The sequence below is a fragment of the Scyliorhinus canicula genome, unplaced genomic scaffold (genome assembly GCF_902713615.1).
Source record: "Scyliorhinus canicula unplaced genomic scaffold, sScyCan1.1, whole genome shotgun sequence".
NCBI lineage: Eukaryota > Metazoa > Chordata > Chondrichthyes > Carcharhiniformes > Scyliorhinidae > Scyliorhinus > Scyliorhinus canicula.
The window spans coordinates 36,366-60,253 of NW_024055891.1; the positions used below are offsets into that span (position 1 = coordinate 36,366).

General features: G+C 45.3%; 2 protein-coding genes across 6 annotated transcripts in view; both read right to left on the bottom strand.

The window, feature by feature from the left end:
- The window catches only part of LOC119961267 (zinc finger protein 850-like), a 34,819-nt gene extending 24,638 nt beyond the window's left edge, over positions 1-10,181 (bottom strand). Inside the window, exon 1 of the mRNA XM_038788698.1 lies at positions 9,608-10,181. The gene's annotated coding sequence lies outside the window, so the exon portion shown is untranslated. The remainder of the gene's footprint in view (positions 1-9,607) is intronic.
- On the bottom strand, positions 546-13,160 carry LOC119961270 (zinc finger protein 23-like). Of its 5 annotated transcripts, none has more exons than XM_038788699.1 (3): positions 13,027-13,160; positions 3,374-3,479; positions 546-2,003 (listed from the first exon to the last, which is right to left on the bottom strand). In XM_038788699.1, exon 3 carries the CDS (start codon positions 1,894-1,896, stop codon positions 682-684), a length of 1,215 nt encoding a protein of 404 aa, XP_038644627.1. In that variant the 5' UTR covers positions 1,897-2,003; positions 3,374-3,479; positions 13,027-13,160; the 3' UTR covers positions 546-681. The 5 variants fall into 5 exon arrangements, 2 of the variants coding, with proteins under 2 accessions (XP_038644627.1, XP_038644628.1); XR_005459635.1 differs by lacking the exons at positions 546-2,003; positions 3,374-3,479 and adding exons at positions 10,257-10,787; positions 11,175-11,375; XR_005459634.1 differs by lacking the exons at positions 546-2,003; positions 3,374-3,479 and adding exons at positions 10,257-10,787; positions 11,175-11,379.
- Positions 13,161-23,888: the final 10,728 nt, after the last annotated feature.

Below are 23,888 nucleotides of genomic sequence, written 5' to 3' on the forward strand. Positions count from 1 at the left end.
ATGATGTCACCTTGGGGCAGCTTGTAGATGGGAAATAGGAGGGGCCGAGGACAGATCCTTGGGGGCCACAGTCCAAGAATTTTGGATAGGCAGGTTGGAGATGGGGTGCTAGTTTGCAAAGATGGTCAGATGAACACCTTTTTTTTTAAAAAAAGGATGATTGATGACAGTGAATTTAAGAGAGAATCATTAAGGATATCAGTCACATGGGGAAGTTGGATGGTCAGCATTTTTTTGCGGAGAGGGTCAAGGGAGCAGAAGGTGGGTCTCATGGACAAGATGAGCTCTGAGAGGGAAGGAGATAGAGAAACTGGAGAAAGATGTGAGTTCAGGACTCAGACATTTGAGGAAATGTAGAAATGGTTTGGCCTGGTGGGTTAGTGGGAGGGAGGGAAGCAGCAGAGGCAGCTGATCAGATTGTCTCAATCTTAGTGACAAAGAAACCCCATGAGCACCTGTTGTTGGAGGTGAGGATGGAGGAGACAGGGGAGAGGAGAACACTTCAAAAAACTTACTAACTTACGTTAGAGAGTCAACACACCGTGTTTAGCACAAAACTGATTTATTTGACTATTATCTACAATATTAGTGAAGATATATGGGCTGGAGTTTATTAACATCAGCAGAAACAGACCCCAATAAACATGGTTCAGTGTGGATATGATTAACCACAAAATCCAATCACTGTAGTCCATTGTGAACTCGCTGGTGTTTGCACAGGGTGGATGAGGTAGTAAATCCCATCCCACACTCTGGGCAGGCGAATGGTCTCTCCCCAGTGTGAACGCGTTGGTGTCGCAGCAGTGTGGATGACTGAGTGAATCCTCTCCCACATTTGGAGCAGGTGAATGGCCTCTCCCCAGTGTGAATTCTCTGGTGTGCAGTGAGTTGTTCTGCTCCCCTGAACCCTGTCTCGCAGTGAGAGCATCTGAACGGTCTCTCGTCAGTGTGAACGCGTTGATGGCGGATCAGTTCCCCAGAACGTTTATAGCACTTTTCACAGTCTGGACATTTAAATGGTCTCTCTGTGGTGTGAACACGTTGATGACACATCAGTTCCCGGGGACTTTTATAGCACTTTAGACAGTCTGGACATTTAAACGGTCTCTCATCAGTGTGAACACTCTGGTGTTTCAGCAGGGTGGATAAATCAGTGAATCTGTTCCCACACTCTGAGCAGGGGAATGGTCTCTCCCCAGTGTGAACTCGCTGGTGCGTCAGCAGTGCAGATGACTGAGTAAATTGCTTCCCACACTCTGAGCAGGTGAACGGTCTTTCCCCAGTGTGAATACGTAGATGTACAGTGAGTTCTTCTGATCGCCTGAACCCAGATCCACAGTGAGAGCACTTGAACGGTCTCTCATCAGTGTGAACAAGTTGATGACGCATTAGGTCCAGGGAACTTTTATAGCACTGCCCACAGTCTGGGCATTTAAAAGGTCTCTCCTCAGTGTGAATTCGCTGGTGTTTCAGCAGGTTGGATGACTGAGCGAATCCCTTCCCACACTTGGAGCAGGTGAATGGCCTCTCCCCAGTGTGAACTCGCTGGTGCGTCAGCAGCCCTGATGTGCGAGTGAATCCCTTCCCACACTCGGGGCAGATGAATGGTTTGTCCCCACTATGAACTCGCTGGTGTCTCAGCAGCTGGGAGGATTGGGTGAATCCCCTCCCACACTGTGGACAGGTGAATGTTCTCTCCACACTGTGAACCCACTGGTGTTGCAGCAGGTTGGATGATCGAGCGAATCCCTTCCCACACTCAAAACAGGTGAACGGCCTCTCCCCAGTGTGACTGCGACGATGAGATTCCAACTCAGATGGGGATTTAAATCCCTCCTCACAGTCTCCACATTTCCAGGGTTTCTCCTCACTGTGATTGTTGCCGTTTTCTTCCATGTTAAAAATTCATCGATATACAGTTTGCAACTAAGTGGGGAACTCTGTCCGATTATGACGTGGTTTGCTTTGTGTTTGTTGATTGCAAATCCTCCCCTTCGCACACCCTGTGAAATTGATTTAAAACAGAAAACAGGGAGTGAGAGAGAACCCACAAAAATACAAAGGCAGGTTCTGAAATTGAGCTGAATGGATCTGGTCATTTGTGGGGCCGGCACCAAGAAAAAATGACCATGAAAGCTACTGGATTGTTGTAGAAAAACAACTGGTTCATCAATGTCTTTCAGGGAAGGGAACTTGCCACCGCTGTGAACCGAGACAAGACTCTGACGTCTGTAACAACATAATAGGAGAAATAGAACATTCGGCCCATCGAGCCTGCTCCACAATTCAGCACAATCATGGCTGATCTTAATCTTCAACTCCACTTTCCCATCAGCTCCCCAGATCCTTTTGACTTCCCAAGAGACCAAAATAATAATAATCTTTACTATTGTCACAAGTAGGTTTACATTAACACTGCAATGAAGTTGTTGTGAAAAGTCCTTAGTCGCCACATTCCGGTGCATGTTGGAGAATTCTCAGGGAGAATTCGGAATGTTCCCCAAACGGAACTTATTTGGGACTTGTGGGAGGACATGCCTGCAGACACAGGGAGAACAAGCGGGAATCAGACATGGGACCATGGCGCTGTGAAGCAACAGTGCTAACTACTGTACCACCATGCCGTCCTCAATTCCCTCCATCTCAGCCTTAAATATATTCAATGATGGAGCATCCACAACACTACGGGGTAGAGAATTCTGTGATAAGAGAAGCAGAAAGGGGAAGTGAGAGATACAGAGCGAGAATGGGAGCAGTGGGACAGGAAAAGGTGTGGGAGACACAGAGCGATGGAGAGGTATTTTATAAACCTACAACTGAACTACAATTTCCCAAACACTCAAACTCCACTTTCTAGATGGACCAGGTCATCTTCGTGACTTGCTTGACATCTGGTCTTGGATTTCCTCTATTTAAATATGGGGCAGAGCGAGATCTTGGTCTTCAGTCCCCAGTCCAAATTCGTTAGCCACTGACTCCAGCCCTCTCCCTGGGAATTGTCTGAGGCTGAAGTAAACTATTTACTAATTCCCAAACCGAGATTCTGAGCAGACATTCACATCACCAACAGGATCGCCTATTCCCACTATAGCGTGATTGACCCAACTCCAGCCTGGTTTCATGGCGGATCCTATTGCCCCCAATAAAGATGGCGGCCGTGCATGCGCTCTGCTGTCCAGTGCCCCCCAAAAAGATGGCTCCAACTTCGTCTATTGTGCAAGATGGCGGCTGCAAAATCGGTCCGAACACAGGACCTCGAGCTTTTCATTTGTGGTATGAGGCCTTCATCCGGTATTATTAAAGCTTCCCTTCCTGCACCGGGTGTTTATGAAGCCTTCCCTCTCGCCCACCGCTTCCATTTAACCTCACTTACCTGCTATCTCCAATCAGTTTCTGCTCTTCCTGCAGCTCCGACACCAACACGTCCGACCACTGCCAACACCCGCACTGCGCACGCTCCAGCAAAAGCGGATGATCTCCTGTGGTGAATATAGGGTATATTCACCCTCTCAATGCATGCTGGGTAGTCACATCACCATTACGACGCGATATTGTCGAATACAAATTCATTTTACGTGCTCCGATTATAATTTGAACCATAGAAGTAAAAATCTGAAGTCCGCATTATGAATGGTGGGGGATCTGCTCCATAAAATACAGAGGAGAGGGCTGGCGTAGTTATTGTGATAGATGTTGTTTCCAGCAACATAGGCAGAATACAACAAGAGGTTTACCTCGGGAGCATGAGCAGCTTAGATTTGAATTACATAGCGGACAAAAAAGTAATACCCTCCAGATTACTATTTGCTTTGAGTAAATGGGGTCAAAATGTCGAATGCGTTATTCGTGTGGGAGAAATGACTTTTGATTCAAAAGGCACAAATGAAATGAAATGAAATGAAAATCGCTTATTGTCACGAGTAGGCTTCAAATGAAGTTACTGTGAAAAGCCCCGAGTCAGGAGTGGGGAAAGAGGGAGTTGTATCATTGGGTTAACCTTCAATTGAACCAGATTGGGACTGGAACCCGGGTGAATCACATTAGGGCTGGCGAAAGAGAGATTTAAACAAACCGGTTGGCGATGCAACAGGGTTGAGGTGAGGGGAAAGACTGAAATTTAACGAGCAAAGTCAAAGTAGCAATACAGGAAATGATAACCAAGTTATCAGATATGTACAAATATAATGCTGCAACAGAGGGTCAGAGTAGGGAAACAGGATAGAAAGAGATTTAAATGCTCTCTATCTGAATATACCAGCATTTGTAATAAGATAGATGAACTGATGGCAGAGATAGAAATAAATGTGCATGGTATCGCAAAGTTGCTCAGGTTTGAAACTGAATATTCTGGGGTAGTTGACAGAGGATAGGACGAGATTAAAGGGTATGGTTAGTTCTGTTGATCACATTTGAGATCAACACAGTGGTGAGAAATTATCTTGGCTCAGAAGATGAAAATGTGGAATTAGCTTGTCTGGAGATAAGCAAAATAAGTGTAGTAAGTCACAGTTGTATTTAGTAGTTTAAATGTCACTTAACAGTAGCAGCCTGTTCGCTTTATAACAGCTGTAGAAATAATAGGGACTTGTGAGAAAGGGAATTGTAGATATTTATAACCAAGAAATGAATTGGATAATGTGAAATGGCAGGGGTAGGATTCAGGATGGCTGCATGGTGTATACCCAGGACAGTTTAAGTGAAAGGGGGTGGAATGATAGCACAGTGGTTAGCACTGCTGCTTCACAGCGCCAGGATCCCAGGTTCAATTCCCGGCTTGCGGAGTCTGTGCGGAGTCTACACATTCTCCCCGTGTCTGCGTGGATTTCTTCCGGGCGCTCCGGCTTCCTCCCGCAAGTCCCAAAGATGTGCTTGTTAGGTGAATTCTCCCTCAGCGTACCCGAACTGGCACCGGAGTGTGGCGACTAGGGGATTTTCAAAGGAACTTCATTTCAGTGTTAATGAAAGCCTACTGGTGACACTAATAAAGTTCTTTTTTTTTATTCATTCAAGGGATGTGCATTAACAGGCTAGGCCAACATTTATTGCTCATCCCTCCTTGACCTCAAGAAGGTGGTGGTGAGCTTCCTTCTTGAACCGCTGAAGTACCCGAGGTATTGGCACACACACACTGCTCTTAGGAAGGGTGTTTCAGAATTATGACCTAGTGACAGTGAAGGAATGGAAATACAATTCCAAGTTAGGATGGTGAGTGATTTGGAGGTGAACTTCCAGGTGATGGTTTTTTCATATATCTGTTGTCATGGATGATAGTGGTTGGGGGTTTGAAAGGTGTTGTGTAAGGAGCTTTAGTAAGTTTCACCAGTGCATATTGTAGATGTTACACACTATTGCCACTGTTTGTTAGCAGTGGAAGGAGTGAATATTGTGGATGGGGTGCCAATCAAGTGGGCTGCTTTGTCCTGGATGGTGTCAAGCTTCTTGCGTGTTGTTGGGAGCTCCACTCAGTCAAATGCAGAATATTCCATCACACTTATGGGCAGCACGATGGTTAGCACTGTTCAGAGGTGGTAATGCCATTGAATGTCAAGGGGCATTGGTTAGATTCTCTCTTTTTGGAAATGGCCATTGCCTGGCACTTGACTGGCTTGAATGTTACTTGCCACTTATTAACCCAAGTCTGAATATTGTCCAGGTCTTGTTGCATTTGGAAATGAACAGCTCGAGTATCTGAGGAGTTGTGACTGGCACTGAAAATTGTGCAGTGATCCCCAAGATAAATAAGTTTATTCAAAGATAATGGTTTACTCAACAACTTAGACATTGACCTTCACAACATCATGCAGGTGACCAATCTGTAGAAGCCTCACCCTCTCAGGCTCCTTCTCTGACAGCAATTTCTGTGGAACGTGGCCTCGGTAGTCTTTAGCACTTGGCTAACAAGACCTTTGGAGCCTCTATTTTTATCCTACAAAGTGACCATTATCTCACCATAAGACATAGAAGGAGAATTAGGCAACTCAGCCCATCAAGTCTGCTCCACCATTCAAGCATATCTGATATTTTTCTCATCACCATTCTCATGCCTTCTCCTCATAACCATTGATCCCCTTGTTAATCAAGAATCGATCTACCTGTGTCTTAAACACACTCTGTGATTTGGCCTCTGTAGCCTTCTGTGGTATAGAGTTCCAGATTCACCACCCTCTGGCTGAAGAATTTCTGTTTTAAAGGATGGTCCCTTTAGTCTGAGATTGTGTCCACTGGTTCTAGTTTTTCCTACAAGTGGAAACATCCTCTCCACGTCCATTCTACCCAAGCCTCGCAGTATCCTGTAAGATTCAGTAAGATCCCCCTCATTCTTCTAAACTCCAATGAGTACAGACCCAGAGTCCTCAACCGTCCCTCATACAACAAGCTCTTCATTCCAGGGATCATTCTTGTGAACCTCCTCTGGACCCTTTCCAAGGCCAGCACCTCCTTCCTTAGACGCGGAGCCCAAAACTGCTCATAATACTGCAAATGGGGTCTGATCAGAGCCATATACAGCCTCAGAAGTACATCCTTGGTCTTGTATTCTAGCCTCTCAACATGAATACATTGCATTTGCCTTCCTAACTGCCGACTGAACCTGCACGTCAACCTTAAGAGAATCGTGAATAAGGACTCCCAAGTCCCTTTGTGCTTCTGATTTCGTAAGCATTTCCCCATTTGGAAAATAGTCTATGCCTCCATTCCTCCTTCCAAAGTGCATAACCTCACACTTTTCCACATTGTATTCCATCTGTCACTTTTTTACTCACTCTCCTAGCCTGTCCAAATCCTTCTGCAGCCCCCCTCAATACAACCTGTCTCCCTACAGATCTTTGTATTATCTGCAAACTTAGCAACAGTGCCTCCAGTTCTTTCTTCCAGATCATTAAGGTATATTGTGAAAATTTGTGGTCGTAGCCCAGACGCCCGAGGCAAACCACTGGCCGCAATCCTGAAAAATATCCCTTTATCAGCCTTCTGCCAGTCAGCCAATCCTCTATCCATGCCAAGATCTTACCATTAACACCATGGGCTCTTAACTAGTTTAACAGTCTCCTATGTGGCACCTTGTCAAAGGCAAGAGCTGGGCTTGTTGTAACATGAAAATTGGTCAATTTGATCACTAGGTTAATTTATTACTGGATGGCAATTACTTTTATCACCATCTTCATTATCTTTGATAGGAATACAATTGAACTGTTTCATACTATCCCTTTATCTGATTCTGTACAGTTCCTTATTCATACAGTTTCAAATGGTGAGACGAGTCAGAGTTGGAAGGTCTCTCTTGCAGGTACATTTATCCTCATTGCACATTCTTTACATACACACCAATTAGGCTTTTACATTTTTATATCAAATAAAACTGAGCCTTTCACTATAACTACTGATTAAGTAATTGTAACTCAATGAAGGCTCACTTCTTACTCAAGCATTACAGACTGGTAGTTCATTCAAACAGTAATCGACAAAAGAGTTGAAGCTTTTCATCTTCCATTCATCAGGACATTCACAAGAATAGAAAATTTAATTGGAACAACAATTTAAACTTCATGAGAAGAGACTGTTGATTTGTTGGTAAGTGGACTCTGATTGGTAGAGGCGTTGCCGCGGAGAGGCGTTGCCACGGAGAGTGTCCCAGTTAACTGATGAGTCATGCTTTGTTGAAATTCAAACCAGGCAGGTTGACTCTGGTTGAATCAGGGCATTTCCCTGTGGAATGAACCATGTAAAATGTCAAGTTGCCATAGTCCCAGATGATCATAGAGCTGACTGGTGGTGATTTAACCTGAGGATCACTATCAGGCGAGGGGCAAGATTGAGAAGGAGGGGCCTTCCTGAATAACCTCAGCCGGTATGGGGATTGAACCCACGCTGCTGGCCTTGCTCCATGTCACAAGCCCACAGTCCAGCCAATTGAGCACATCTGTCACTATTTTGTTCAGTTCAAGCATATGTGTTTCCAGCTTCTTCTGTATAGATCAGGGCTCTGTGTATTTACAGATGTAGCTTCTGGAACACAGGAGTGCACCACGCTGAAAGCCCAAATTATAATCTTAAATTGGGTGCCAGTGTAATTCTTACAACATTCAGGATTGCTTAACAAATATTCTCCAATTGCGGATCACATCTCATGTAGCACAATGGGTTTTGCAGCATTCAGCAAAGCCGAATCAAGGTTCATTATGAATAATAATCTAATAATCTTTCTGATTGTCACAAATAGGCTTATATTTCTAAATTCATTTTTATTAGATGTGGGCATTGCTGGTTGGGTCAGCATTTATTGCCCATCCCTAGTTGCCCTTGAGAAAGTGGTGATGAGTTGCTTTCTTCAACCGCTGCCGTCCTTCAGGTAGGTACACCCACTGTGCTGTAAGGGAGGGAATTCCAGCATTTTGCCCCAGCGACAGTGAAGGAGCGGAGATATATTTCCAAGTTAGGCTGGTGAGTGACTTGGAGGGGAACCTCCAGGTGGTGGGGTTTCCAGGTATCTGCTGCTCCTGTCCTTCTAGATGGTATTGGTTGTGGGTTTGGAAGGTGCTGCCTAAGGAACCTTGGTGAGTTACTGCAGTGCATCTTGTCGAGGTACACAAGGTTGCTACTTTTTGTCGGTGGTGCAGGGTTTGAATGTTTTAGGAAGGGGGGAGCAATCAAGCAGGCTGCTTTGTCCTGGATGGTGTTGAGCTTATTGAGTGCTGTTGGAGCTGCACTCATCCAAGCAAGTGGAGATTATTCCATTCCACTCCTTACTTGTGCCTTGTAGATAGTAGACAGCCTTTGAGGGGTCGGGAGGTGATTTACTCGCCGTAGGATTTCTAGCCTTTGACCTGCCCTGGTAGCCACAGTATTAATGTGGCTGCTCCAGTTCAATTTCTGTTTAACGCTGCAATGTAGTTACTGTGAAAACTTAATTATCACCTTCATCATCAGTGGCTTTATGTAGTTTAATAAAGAAGAGTTACTAAATGAAACAGCTGAAAGAAATTGGAGATAAAATGGCTTCCTTGACATTGTTACTTATAACAGTGAATACAATATGAACAAGATTAATTTTAAAACTAAAAATGACTCCCCAGGCCTCCCTACATTTTCCCACATTGCAACAGTGATTCCACTTCAAAAGTACTCCATGGGCTGCAAAATGCTTTGGGAAGCCCTGCGGTCATGAGACGTGTTATAGAAATGCATTTCTTTTCAATGGTCCACAAATTTGCATATGGTACATTTAGTCATTAATAAAGATTCACGTTTTAATTTTATGAAATAACCATGTCTTTGATACCATGTTGACTACTCTGAAAATCCAAACACTTTCTCCTGAATTATTTGTTTGGAAACACAGTGAGGTTTTGTGATTTGGAATCCGCTGCCTGCATTGAGAGACTGTTTTCCAAAAGGAAGGAAATGAAAATTGCAGGGAAAAGGGATTAACTGGGTAGCTCTTTGAAACAGGCAGCATGATCAGGATGGGCAGAATGGCCACCTCCTAACCTCGTTGTTTTGTCTGCCTCTCAAGTGAGTGGTAATGACCTGGAATACACACCCCATGAGTGAGGGAGAAACAGAGATGATGGAATAATTTTGAAAGGACACTTGTGGAAAATACACTTACCGGGATGGAACAGGGAAATGGGACTCACTGGATTGTTCTCGAGGAACCAGCAGGAATGTGATGGACTGAATGAGTGGAAATGTGCACTCCCAGGCTCAAAAGAGCATCAGCCCACTGGAAGCAAAGTCATGAAATCAGCCAGTCCAGCAGAAGCTCTCTGATCTTCCCTCTTCGCCAACTGTCAGAAAGAACACGGTTTAGTCCTAAATGTGATTAACAGCAGAATCCAGCCACTGGAATCACTTATGAACTCTCCGGTGTCTCAGCAGATTGGATAACTGAGTGAATCCCTTCCCACACACTGAGCAAGTGAATGGCTTCTCCCCAGTGTGAACAAGTTGGTGTCTCTGTAGGGCAGATGGATCGCTGAATCCTTTCCTACATTCGGGGCAGGTGAATGGCCTCTCCCCGGTGTGAACGCGTTGGTGAACAACCAGGTTGCAAGACTGACTGAATCCCCTCCCACATGCAGAGCAGGTGAATGGCCTCTCCCCGGTGTGAACTCGCTGGTGTGTCTGCAGGTGTGATGAATTCCTGAATCCCTTCCCACAGTCAGAGCACGTGAATGGCCTCTCCCCAGTGTGAACTCGCTGGTGTGTCAGCAGGTGTGATGAATCCCTGAATCCCTTCCCACACTCAGAGCAGGTGAACGGCCTCTCCTTGGTATGCACATGCTGATGTTTCCGCAGGGTGGATGAATCACTGAATCCCTTTACACAGACAGAGCAGGTAAATGGTCTCTCTCCAGTGTGAATGCGTCGATGGGTTTCAAGAGCAGACGGGAACAGAAATCCCTTCCCACAGTCCCTACATTTCCACAGTTTCTCCATCATGTGGGGGTCCTTGTGTCTCTCCAGGTTTGACAATCAGCATTGCCCACACATGGAACATGTGTATGGTTTCTCCTCGCTGTGAATGGTGTGATGTTTCTTCAGGCTGTGTAACTGGTTAAAGTTCTTTCCACAGTCCATTCACTGGAACACTCTCGCTCGAGCGTGTGTGTGTGTCTCGGTGCTTTTCCAGTCACTGGTGATTAAAATCTTTTGACACAGAAATATTTCACACTCTAGATTCAAAGTCTGATGATATTCAGCTCCCAATGAATCGATTGGCTGTGCTAGATCACGGCATGACATTTGTTTTGGGATTTGTGATTGAAAATATCTTCCCTTTTAATATCCTATAAAAATAGATTTTCAAAAGTCATCAGTCCAAGTCCAGGATAGAAACTCAGAACAGATAATTCTAGTTTCTATGGAAAATTCTTTCCTCTCTTGTTCCCCAAAAGTTGTAAATCACCGTCTCACACACTCTCTGTTCATTCTCACTCTGCTGTGCCTGATATACACACTTCCAATTCTCAAGGTGCCATTTATCTAGATCCATGCTCACTACTTCCTTTTCAGCACACAGGGATCGGAAAATCTTCATGCAAGTAGTTGGTCTAAATTTATAAGTGTATTTTAGTGGGCTCAAGAATGTGTGAGATATTACTTCATTAGATACACAGAGGTGGTTTGATGAAGACATTTATTTTGGCAGTGAGTGATCATTATATGGAACTCACCGTGTCCAAGAATGGCGGAAGAGGAGATCATCAAAAATTCCAAAATGGATATTTAAGGAAATAAACCTAGAGGAATGGGGATATAGAGGGGGAATCGGACTGATTTGATTCTCTGCACAGAGTCAGCATGGACTCGAGGTGCTGAATGGACTCCTTCTCCACTGTAATGACTGACTGGAAATATGTAACGTAGCTTCGGTACTGTCTGACAGAAGAGAAATAATTATAAATAAACTTTACTGCACAGCCATAAATAATATATTTAATATGTACATTACAAGAACTAGATATATTAATGCTCTACAATCTCCATAGGGGCTAATAACCTGAAAATAAACACATTTCCAGAGATCCCCAACTGTCCAAGAATTTGCAGGTTACGTGGATTGGGCATGTGGAAATTGCCTCTTGGTGTGTAAAGATGCGCATGTAAGGTGGTTTGGTCATGTTACAATTAGCCCTTGGTGTCCAAGGATATTCAGGTTAACTGAGGTTACAGGGATAAGGCCTAAGTAGGGTACTCTTTCAGAGGGTCAGTGCAGACTCGATAGGTCGAATGGCCTCCATCTCCACTGTTGGACTTCCATGGATTAAATTGCAGGATAATGTTTTATTTATTTTTTAAATTCAAATAAATAATAAACTTCATCAATGTCACAAGTAGGCTTACATTAACACTGCAATGAAGTTACTGCGAAAGTCGCCACACTCCGGCGTATGTTCGGGTACAGAGGGAGAATTCAGGATGTCGAATTCACCTAACAAGCATGTTTTTGGGACTTGTGGGAGGAAACTAGAGCACCTGGAGGAAACCTCTGCAGACACGGGGAGATAGTGCAGACCCAGTGCAGACTCTGCACAGACAGTGACCCAAGCTGGGAATGGAAACCGGATCCCTGGCACTGTGAAGCAGCAGTGCTAACCACTGTGTTAACACTGTGTTGACTAGGGGCTATCTAGCACAGGGCTAAATCGCTGGCTTTGAAAGCTGACCAAGCAGGCCAGCAGCATGGTTCGATTCCCGTAACAGCCTCCCCGAACAGGCGCCGGAATGTGGCAACTAGGGGATTTTCACAGTAACTTCATTTGAAGCCTACTCGTGAGAATAAGCGATTTTCATTTCATTTTTCAACATGTTGCTCACGTAAATCAACATAAATAAATCGTGTATTGACTGACAAACAATATTTAAACACAAGGGGATCAGGGCCAAGAGAATGGGAATGAGAAACTTATCAGCCATGATTGAATGACGGAGCAGACTTGATGGACCGAATGGCCGAATTCTGCTCCTATATCTAATGGTCTTATGAATGTTGCGGCTAGTCGATTCCCGGCTGGGTCACTGTCTGTGCGGAGTCTGCACGTCCTCCCCCTGTGTGCGTGGGTTTCCTCCGGGTGCTCCGGTTTCCTCCCACAGTCCAAAGATGTGCGGGTTAGGTGGATTGGCCATGATAAATTGCCCGTAGTGTCCTAATAAAAGTAAGGTTAAGGGGGGGTTGTTGGGTTACGGGTATAGGGTGGATACGTAGGTTTGAGTAGGGTGATCATGGCTCGGCACAACATTGAGGGCCGAAGGGCCTGTTCTGTGCTGTACTGTTCTATGTTCTATGTTCTAGGGGGTTTTCACAGTAACTTCATTTGAAGCCTACTCGTGACAATAAGCGATTTTCATTTCATTTCATTTTCATTTCATGGACAGGATAAATTTGACTTTAAATATCTCAGACAATAAAAACAGGTTCCACAAAATGACAGCATTTCCCCCTCAGCAGATTTGACTCTAATTCCAGTTCCAGACTCCCACAACTCTCTGTATTTCCCAGAGGGAGAATGAAAGTATTTTACTCACAGATGTTGAACAGAGGATGACGTTTTAGCCTGTGTGTGAAGCTAAAAACCAATGCTATGCTGTTTCAAATCAAACTGCAGGACTGGGAAGAAAATGATGGGAAGACATTTCATATCAAACTGCAGGACTGGGAAGAAAATGATGGGAAGACATTTTGCAAAGTCCCCTCCCCCACTCTCTGAGCTGTCGGCCCAGCGCGCAAGCGCAGAACGCGCTGCTGTCCGGAGCAGGCGCAGTGCTCCCGATGTCGTTTTGGACCAGCAGCCGCTGTGGAGCTAGGGTGGGTCAGTGAGCGGCTGCTCGCTCTGACCGGCAGTCTGGAAACCTTCTTTCCTGGTGGTGTTGGGGGAAAGGGGGGGACAAAGGGTGGAGATAGGGCTACCGTGGCCGCGCGCCAGTGGACGTCATCGCGGAGCAGAGTGATTTCTATTGGGCGACTCGGGCAGAGTCCTTTGTGACGTTAAAACTCCTCAGAGGGACGTTCCCAGCACACCGTGGTCCATTGGTTCCAGAAGCTGAATACTGCGGATTGGACAACAGCTCAACACCCGTCTGGAGGTCAAAGTGTCTCCCACCCCCACGTGAGCTCTGGATTTGCTTTCCCATTATCTTCATGTAAGGGATTGACCAATGGGAGGAGCTGGATGAACGGAAGCACTCTGAACACCCAGCCAATCAGAACGCGGGCTTTGTGCCAATGGCTGCAGCTTCCTGGATTGTGTGAATATGGGATTTGTGAAGTTGCTCATTACAGACCAGCAAAGCTGCTGCTCCATCATGAATGAAGATTGGGATTCACACAGACTAAAACCTCCTCCCGTGTGTAAAATTTGTGAGTAAAATTTTCCCTTCTCCCCATTTTTATTTATTTTCCAATTCTAGGCTTCAATTGTTGACTTGCATGGACTGGAGGGAAAGGAAGTGAATCCAGGGAGTGTGCAGACTACAGAAAGGTTGGCCCAGGTCTCTTCCTCTCTTAAACACATTAACTTCCTTTTCTCCCTCACATTGGCACATTTATTTGTCTGGCTAAAAATGTGGTCTCTTTCCTAATATTCATAATTAAAAGGCGGATTTCCCCTTGAGATGGCTGACATTTAAGGGGACAATGAATTAATATGGGACAGAGATATTCTGGTGTTACGTGGTACATATTTGATATATTATTTATGGTTTTGTCTCAATCATTTATTTCCACTTTTAAATTATAGTACTGAATGTCTTTATAGTCCTCACGATACAGAGATCAAACAGCAACTCCAGTCTTTATTCACAGAGCACAGAACACACAGTGCAGAAGGAGGCCATTCGGCCCATCGAGACTGCACTGACCCACTTAAGCCCTCACTTCCACCCTATCCCCGTAACCCAATAACCCAATCTAACCTTTTTGGTCACTAAGGGCAATTTATCATGGCCAATCCACCTAACCTGCACGTCTTTGGACTGTGGGAGGAAACCGGAGCACCCGGAGGAAACCCATGCAGACACAGGGGAGAACGTGCAGACTCCGCACAGACAATGACCTAGCGGGGAATCAAACCTGGGACACTGGCGCTGTGAAACTACAGTGCTATTCACTTGTGCTACCGTGCTGCCTCTTTGAGCCACCCAGTCACTTGCATTTCCCCTATACTACTGTACCCGTGCAAGTTTATTTCCTTCAAGTATCCATCAAATTTCATGTGGAAACATAGGTAGAGATGCAGATTAAAACCACTCACTGTCTAAATAGTATTCTTTCACATATCCTCTGCCACCATAGCATTAATTAATTAAGAAATTGAGTCTAGCATATTACACATTTTCAAACAGTTACATGGACACATAATTATATATATTCCAGGAGACTGCGTAGAGTAGAAACTGTTGAGCAGTATGAATCAGTCCTTCACGAGAATTGTTTGGTTGAATATTAGGTACAGCACAGAGAGAATGGAGAGTGTGTGTCTGGGTTGATCTTTGAGAAATGATAGATGAAAGAAGGATTCACAGAAACTGGAATTTGTGATTTTTTATTTCTATCTTGTACTGATAGAAATGACTTTTGTGTTCTCCTTTTACAGGATTATAGAAGGGGAGAATTGGCAGACAGAAATCTCAAAAGGATTTTAAACATCAGTGTGACTGGAAAAGTATGAGACACACACAGGCCTGAGTGAGAGTGTTCCAGTGAACTGACAGTGGAACAAGCTTTAACCAGAAACACCACTTGCATAAGCATTCCTCCATTCACAGTGGGGGGAAACCATACATTCGGTTTGTGTGTAGGCGAGGCTTCAACTGATCAACCTGGAGAGAGCCAAGGACACCCGCACCATGGAAAAACTGTGGAAATGCCGTGACTGTGAGAAGGGATTCAGATCCCCATCACACTGGGGAGAGGACATTCACCTGCTCGGAGTGTGGGAAGAGATTCACTAATTCATCCAACTTATCGAAACACAAACGAGTTCACACCAGTAAGAGACCGTTCACCTGTTCTGACAGTGGGAAGGGATTCAAATCTCGATCAGAGCTAGAGATTCATCAACGCAGTCACACTGGAGAGAGGCCAATTGCCTGCTCCGAGTGTGGTAAGGGATTCGCTCATTCATCCAATCTCCTGCCACACAAGCGCGTTCACACTGGGGAGAAGCCATTCTCCTGCACTGTGTGTGGGAAGGCATTCAGCGATTCATCCACCCTGCGGAAACACCACCGAGTTCACACTGGGGAGAGGCCATTCACCTGCTCTCAGTGTGGGAAGGGATTCACTCGATCATCCAACCTGGTGGCTCACCAGCAAGTTCACACTGGGGAGAGTCTGTTCACTTGCTCCGAGTGTGGGAAGGGATTCAGCAATTTATTCAACTTGCTGATACACCAGCGAGTTCGCACTGGGGAGAGGCAGTTTACTTGCACCGTCTGTGGGAAGAGATTCACTCATTCTTCCTCCGTACGGACATACCAGCGAGCTCACACCGGGGAGAGGCCATTCACTTGCACTCTGTGTGGGAAACGATTCACTCAGTCAGCCAGCCTGCTGGCACACCATGTCACTCACACCAATGAGAGACTTTCAAATGCTCGACCTGCGAGAGTTGCTTCAAAATAGCTGCTGATCTGAGGGTCCACCAGCGCATTCATGCTGAGGAGAGACCATTTAGCTGCTCTTACTGCGTAAAGACATTTAGAACGTCATCCAGTCTTCGGACACACCAACAAATTCACACTGGGGAGAGGCCGTACAACTGCTCTCAGTGTGGGAAGTGATTTAATGATTCATCCACCCTGTTGACTCACCAGCGAGTTCACACAGGGGAGAGGCCATTCACCTGCTCTGTGTGGGAAGGGATTCACTCGATCATCCCACCTGCTGGCACACCAGCACATTCACACTGGGGAGAGGCTGTTCAGCTGCCCTGTGTGTGGGAAGGGATTCATTCAGCCATTTCACCTGATGACACAACACCGAGTTCACAAGTAATTACTTGGGTTCTGCTATTTTTGCTGCTGTTTTATCACATCCAGGACTGAACCATGTTCATTCTGACAGTTGAGTGGGAGGATCAGAGGGTTTCTTTCAGCTGGACTGGCTGGTCTCACCTCTCTGCTTCCAGTGGGCCGATGTTTATTGAGCCTGACAGAGCACATTTCCATGGAAATGGCCCACAAAAGTTAATGAAGGACATTTATTTTATCCTGGATAGTAAATAATAATATATTTTTTTTGTTTTGCAACCATTGCAGGTAGCTAGAAAATAAATACTTTGTCTGTTGCATTGAGTCTACAGCACAGGGCCAGGCCGGTCAGATCAATTGGACTGTCAGTATTTATGTTCCACATGAGTCTCCACCCGCCCCTCTACATCTCCCCCATCAGCATTTCCCTCTATTCCTTTCTCCCTCATATATGTATCTAGCTTTACGTTCAATGTATTCATGCTGTTCACCTCAACCACTCGCTGTGGGAGTGAGTTCCACATTCTCACCACCCGCTGGGTAGAGGTTTCTACTGACATTCCTATTGGATTATTGAACGCCTGCATAATCTTAAAGACTTGCATCAGGTCACACTTCAGTCTTTTTTTTTTTAAAAGAAAAGCAGCCCCTGCCTTTCCCGAGAGGTAAATGCTCTCAGTTTTTCTAATACAGGATGATGTAGATGGGCTGGTCGGTTGCGCAGATCTGTGGGAAATGAAATTTAAGCCAGAAAAGTGTGGGCTGATGCCTGTACTCATTAAAGATTACGGTGTTCACTACTTACCTGTCAATAACAGAAGATTGAATAAGTAGTGATCCTTAATTCTAATGGTAATTAATGAATCAATAATCAATGAGTAGTTATATACCAAGACTGAATTTTACTTGCTGTAAAATGTAAAACTTTAGTTACTGTTTATGGAAAGAATGTGCAATGAAGATAAAGATGGAATCATATCGAGCACAGAGGAAGATGATGGTCATTGTTGAGGTCAGTCAGAGATCTTTAGGTTATTGTCCGAGGCCCAACCGTCTTTAACAGGTTCATCAACAACCTTCCTCCATCATAAGGTCAGGATTACTGATGTTCAGCACCATTCATCACTCCTCAGATACTGAAGCAGTCCATGTTCAAATGCAGTAACCATGATGTGGAGATGCCGGCGTTGGACTGGGGTGAGCACAGTAAGAAGTCTTACAACACCAGGTTAAAGTCCAACAGGTTTGTTTCAAACACGAGCTTTCGGAGCACGGCTCCTTCTTCAGGTGAATGGAAAGGCTTGTTCCAGAAATGTTTATATAGACACAGTCAGAGATGCCCCGGAATGCGAGCACCTGCAGGCAATCAAATCATCAAAGATGCAGAGAGAGAGGTAACTCCAGGTTAAAGAGGTGTGAATTGTCCCAAGCCAGTTCAGTCGGTAGGCCTCTGCAAGTCCAGGCTTGTTGGTGGGGGCCGAATGTAATGCGACATGAATCCCAGATCCCGGTTGAGTCCGCATTCATGCGTGCGGAACTTAGCTATAAGTTTTTGCTCAGCAATTTTGCGTTGTCGCGTCTCCTGAAGGCCTCCTTGTAGGGATGCTGACCCGGATATCAGAGGCTGAATGTCCTTGACTGCTGAAGTGTTCCCCAACTGGAAGGGAACAGTCCTGCCTGTTGATAGTCGCACGATGCCCGTTTATTCGTTGTCGCAGTGTCTGCATGGTCTCGCCAATGTACCACGCTTCGGGACATCCTTTCAAATGCAGTAAGACCTGGACAATATCTCACCAGGGCAGGGAAGTGACAACTGACATTCTGGCCACACAATGATCCCCTCCAAATAGAATCTAATCATCACTTCTTGATTTTCAATGACAGCATTGCTGAATTCCCCACTATCCACATCCTGGCATTTACCTTTGGCCAGAAACTCAACTGGACTAACCATATGAATACTGTGGCTACAAGAGTAGGTCAGAGGCTGGGAATCCTGTGGCTAATAACACACCTGACTCTCCAAAGCCCATCCACCATATACAAGGCACAAGTAAGTAGTCTAATGGAATATTCTCCACCAACCTGGATGAGTGTAGCTCCAACACCATTCAAGAAGCTCAACAGCACCTAAGATAAAGCAGCCACCTTTATTAGCAAGCTATCCACAAACATTCAATCTCTCCACCACTCTATCACCTGCACATCTTTGTGTTTTGGGGGCGAAACCCATGCAGTCACGGAGAGAATGTGCATACTCCACCTGGAAGTGACCCGGCGCTGGGATACGAACCCGGGTCCTCAGCGCTGTAGGCAGCAATGCTAACCACTGTCACGTGCCGCCTACCGTTAACCTCTCATTAGCCTCAGTTTGAAACTGTACAAGGGATTGTATAGAATCAGATAAAGGAATAGTGAATGAGGGATTGTATAGAATCAGATAAAGGAATAGTGAAGGAGGGATTGTATAGAATCAGATAAAGGAATAGTGAAGGAGGGATTGTATAGAATCTGATAAAGGGACAGTACGAAGCGGTTCCATTGCATTCCTGCCTACGATAATCAGATCGTGGTGTAAATAATTCAGAATCCCATTAAATTAATCCAGTAACAAAACTGACCAATTGTCAACAAGCCCCACTCTGACGAGAAGGAATGGTCCATTTGCTGGCCAAGTACCGAAGATTCCCGAGGCCGTGTTCCAAGGAAATTACTGTCAAAGTAGGAGCCAGAGACGGTTAAGCTTTGACAGACTGATCACCTGCATGAAGTTGTAAATGTCAATGTTTTAAAGTTAAGTTAACGTTTTTCTTTCAATAAATGACTTTTTAATTTTACTATACAGAGAATTCTGACATTGCTTTAATTAAAGTATCGCCCGAACCAAAGCGAATTTATCAAATGGCTGAATCAGTTCTTTAGCCAATTAAGTTACAGATAACAAGTTCAGATAATACAAATCTTAAATTTTAAAACTTGCATTTCCGTAGCACCTTTCACGACCACGAGCTGTCCCAAAGTGTTACAGACAATGAAGTACTTTTGAAGAGTAGTCACTGTTGTAATGGAGGAGACGCAGCAGCCAATTTAACACAGCAAGATCCCACAAACAGCAGTGTGATAATGAACAGATGGTTTGTTGGTGGCTGGTTTAGCTCACTTGGCTTTACGATGCAGAGTCAAGGCCAGTAGCGCAGGTTCAGTCTCCGTACCGGCTGAGGTTATTCATGAAGGCCCTGCTTCTCAACCTTGCCCCTCGCCTGGGATGTGGGAATCCTCAGGTTACATCACCACCAGTCAGCTCTCTCCCTCAAAGGGGAAAGCAGCCTATGGTCATCTGGGACTATGGCAACTTTACCTTACCTGTTGTCAGTGATGTTGATTGATAAACATTGCCCAGGACACTGGGAGAATTCCCCTGCTCTTTGAAATTGTGGCCTGATGGGGCGGTTGAGTCAGCATCTCATCCAAAAAGACAGACAGCAGCTCCAAAATGCAGCACTCCCTCAGTTTCCACTTCCTATTTGAGCCTCTGACATGTTTCTGTCTCTCTATCGCTCATGTCCTTTATTGCGAGAGAAATCGAGTACAGGAATGAGGCCATACCTGGAATATTGTGTGCTGGGGTCTCCCTATCTGAGGAAGGATGAATTGCTATGGAGGGATTGCAGCAAAGGTTTACCAGACTGATTCCTGGGATGGAGGGACTGCTGTACGAGGAGAGGTGCGTCAGTTAGGATTGAATTCGCTGGAGTTCGGAAGAGTGAGGAAGGATCTCAAAAACTTACAAAAGTCTAACAGACTAGACAGGATAGATGCAAGAAGAATGTTGCCGATGGTGAGGGTGTCCAGAACCAGGAGTCACAGTCTGCGGATACGGGGGGAGACCATTTAGGACAGAGGTGAAGATAAATCTCTTCACCCAGAGAGTGGTGAGCCTGTGGAAGTTGTTACCACAGGAAATAGTTGGGGCTAAAACATTACATGTTTTCAAGAAGCAGTTAGATATAGCATTGGGGCAAAGGACATGGGGGGGGGGGGTGAAGGTACGATTAGCCGACTGAGTTGGATGATCAGCTATGATGATAATGAATGGTGGAGCAGGCCCTAATGGCCTCGTCCTTCTATTCCCCACGTATCTATGTCAATGACAGCCAGCTGATGGAGCTGAGGGCTGGATTTAGATGTGAATAACGGGGCCTTTCTCTCAGGAAACTGTCACTGACCTCACAATGATAGAGAAACAGTATGGCGTTAGAGGACTGACTGGGAAATGAGCCTCCAACCAATCGGGGAGGCAGGCGTGAAGATGAATAAATTCAAAAAGAAATTGGATGAAGACTTGAGGGAAATAAAGACGGGAATACGACAGGGCAATGGGACTGACTGATTTGCTCCAGAGACCTGGCATGGAAATGATGGGCCAAATGGCCTCCTTCTCTGCTTTAGTGATCGATCCAAAGAGAACAGCTTCAGCTTCCCCAGTCTCTCCAACGCACTGAACTCCTTCATCCTTGGCACCATTCTCAGAAATCTTCTCTGCACCTTCTCTGAGAACTTCACATCTTTCCAAAAGTGTGGGGCCCATAGGTAGGACTCTATTCTAGAGGGAGAGAATTGAAAAGCAGGGAGGTTATGTTCAATTTATTTCGTACCGTGGTCAGACTACAATGGATGCACTGTCAACATTAGTGATCTTCATTTCGAAAAAGGAAATAGTGGCACTGGAACAACTGTCAAACATATTCAAAATGATCAGATCAGAATTGAAATAATTCATCGCTCAATAAAGGCTGGGATGCTTTTCTCAAGACAAAGTTGTCGAGGAGAATATTGAGATACAGGCTACTAGACTAGAAAGGCTTGAGGTTCATAAGGAGGAGGTGTTAACGATTCTGGAAAGTGTGAAAATAGATAAGTCCCCTGGGCTGGATGGGATTTATCCTAGGATTTTCTGGGAAGCTAGGGGGGAGATTGCTGAGCCTTTGGCTTTGATCTTTAAGTCATCTTTGTCTACAGGAATAGTGCCAGAGGACTGGGGGATAGCAAATGTTGTCCCCTTGTACAAGAAGGGGAGTAGAGATAACCCCGGTAACTATAGGCCAGTGAGCCTTCTGTTGTGGGGAAAGTCTTGGAAAGGTTTATAAGAGATAGGATGTATAATCATCTGGAAAGGAATAATTTGATTAGAGATAGTCAACATGGTTTTGTGAAGGGTAGGTCGTGCCTCACAAACCTCATTGAGTTCTTCGAGAAGGTGACCAAACAGGTGGATGAGGGTAAAGCAGTTGATGTGGTGTATATGGATTTCAGTAAAGCGTTTGATAAGGTTCCCCACGGTAGGCTATTGCAGAAAATACAGAGGCATGGGATTCAAGGTGATTTAGCAGTTTGGATCAGAAATTGGCTAGCTGATAGAAGACAAAGAGTGGTGGTTGATGGGAAATGCTCTGACTGGTGTCCAGTTACTAGTGGTGTGCCACAAGGATCTGTTTTAGGGCCGTTGCTGTTTGTCATTTTTATAAATGACCTGGAGGAGGGCGTAGAAGGATGGGTGAGTAAATTTGCAGATGACACTAAAGTCGGTGGAGTTGTGGACAGTGCAGAAGGATGTTACAAGTTACAGAGGGACATAGATAAACTGCAGAGCTGGGCTGACAGGTGGCAAATGGAGTTTAATGCAGAAAAGTGTGAGGTGATTCATTTTGGAAGGAATAACAGAAAGGCAGAGTACTGGGCTAATGGTAAGATTCTTGGTAGTGTGGACGAGCAGAGAGATCTCGGTGTCCATGTCCATAGATCCCTGAAAGTTGCCACCCAGGTTGAGAGGGTTGTTAAGAAGGCGTACCATGTGTTAGCTTTTATTGGTAGAGGAATTGAGTTTCGGAGCCATGAGGTCATGTTGCAGTTGTACAAAACTCTGGTGCGGCCGTATTTGGAGTATTGTGTGCAGTTCTAGTCGCCACATTATAGGAAGGATGTGGAAGCATTAGAAAGGGTACAGAGGAGATTTACAAGAATGTTGCCTGGTATGGAGGGAAGATCATATGAAGAAAGGCTGAAGGACTTGAGGCTGTTTTCGTTAGAGAGAAGAAGGTTAAGAGGTGACTTAATTGAGGCATACAAGATGATCAGAGGATTAGATAGGGTGGACAGTGAGAGCCTTTTTCCTCGGATGGTGATGTCCAGCACGAGGGGACATAGCTTTAAATTGAGGGGAGATAGATATAGGACAGATGTCAGAGGTAGGTTCTTTACTCAGTGAGTAGTAAGGGCGTGGAATGCCCTGCCTGCAACAGTAGTGGACTCTCCAACACTAAACGCATTCAAATGGTCATTGGATAGGCATATGGACGATAAGGGAATTGTGTAGAGGGACTTTAGAAGGGTTTCACAGGACGGCGCAACATCGTGGGCCGAAGGGCCTGTACTGCGCTGTAATGTTCTATGTTCTATAAGAAGAGACTGAAGGGCAACCTGACTGAAGTCTTTAAAATTAAGAAGGGTCCAATAAGAATTTCATGAGCTGACTGGCCTGGCCCTGTGCTGTAGACCCAATGGAACAGAGTATTTATTTTAGATCTAACTGCAGTAGTAGGAAAACACTATTTACTCTCCAGGATAAAATAAACGTACTTCATCAGCTTTTATGGATCATTTCTGTGGAAATGTGAACGTTCTGGCTCAAAGAGCATCAGCCCACTGGAAACAGAGTCGTGAGATCAGCTTGTCCAGCAGAAAGAAACCTTCTGACCCTCCCACTTCTCCCACTGTCAGAATGAACATGGCTCAGTCCTGGATGTGAGTAACAGCAGCATTAACAGTAGAATCCAACCCCTGTCATCATTTATGACATGATGTGGAGATGCCGGCGTTGGACTGGGGTGAGCACAGTAAGAAGTCTTACAACACCAGGTTAAAGTCCAACAGGTTTGTTTCAAACACGAGCTTTCGGAGCACGGCTCCTTCTTCAGGTGAATCATTTATGACGTCGCTGGTGTCTCAGCAGGTGGGATGAATCAATGAATCCTTTCTCACAGTCGGAGCAGGTGAATAGCCTCTCCCCACTGTGAACTTGCTGGTGTTTCAGGAGGCTGGATAACTGAGTGAATCCTTTCCCACACTGAGAACAGGTGAATGGCCTCTCTCCAGTGTGAACTCGCTGATGTTTCAGGAGGCTGGATAACTGAGTGAATCCTTTCCCACACTGAGAACAGGTGAATGGCCTCTCTCCAGTGTGAATGCGCCGGTGTCTCTGCAGGTTGGATGAAGTCGTAAATTTTTTCCCACAGTCGGAGCAGGTGAATGGCCTCTCCCCGGTGTGAATGCGCCGGTGAGTCAGCAGACTGGATGAATCACTGAATCTCTTCCCACAGGTGGAGCATGTGAATGGCTTCTCGCTGGTGTGAAGACGCTGG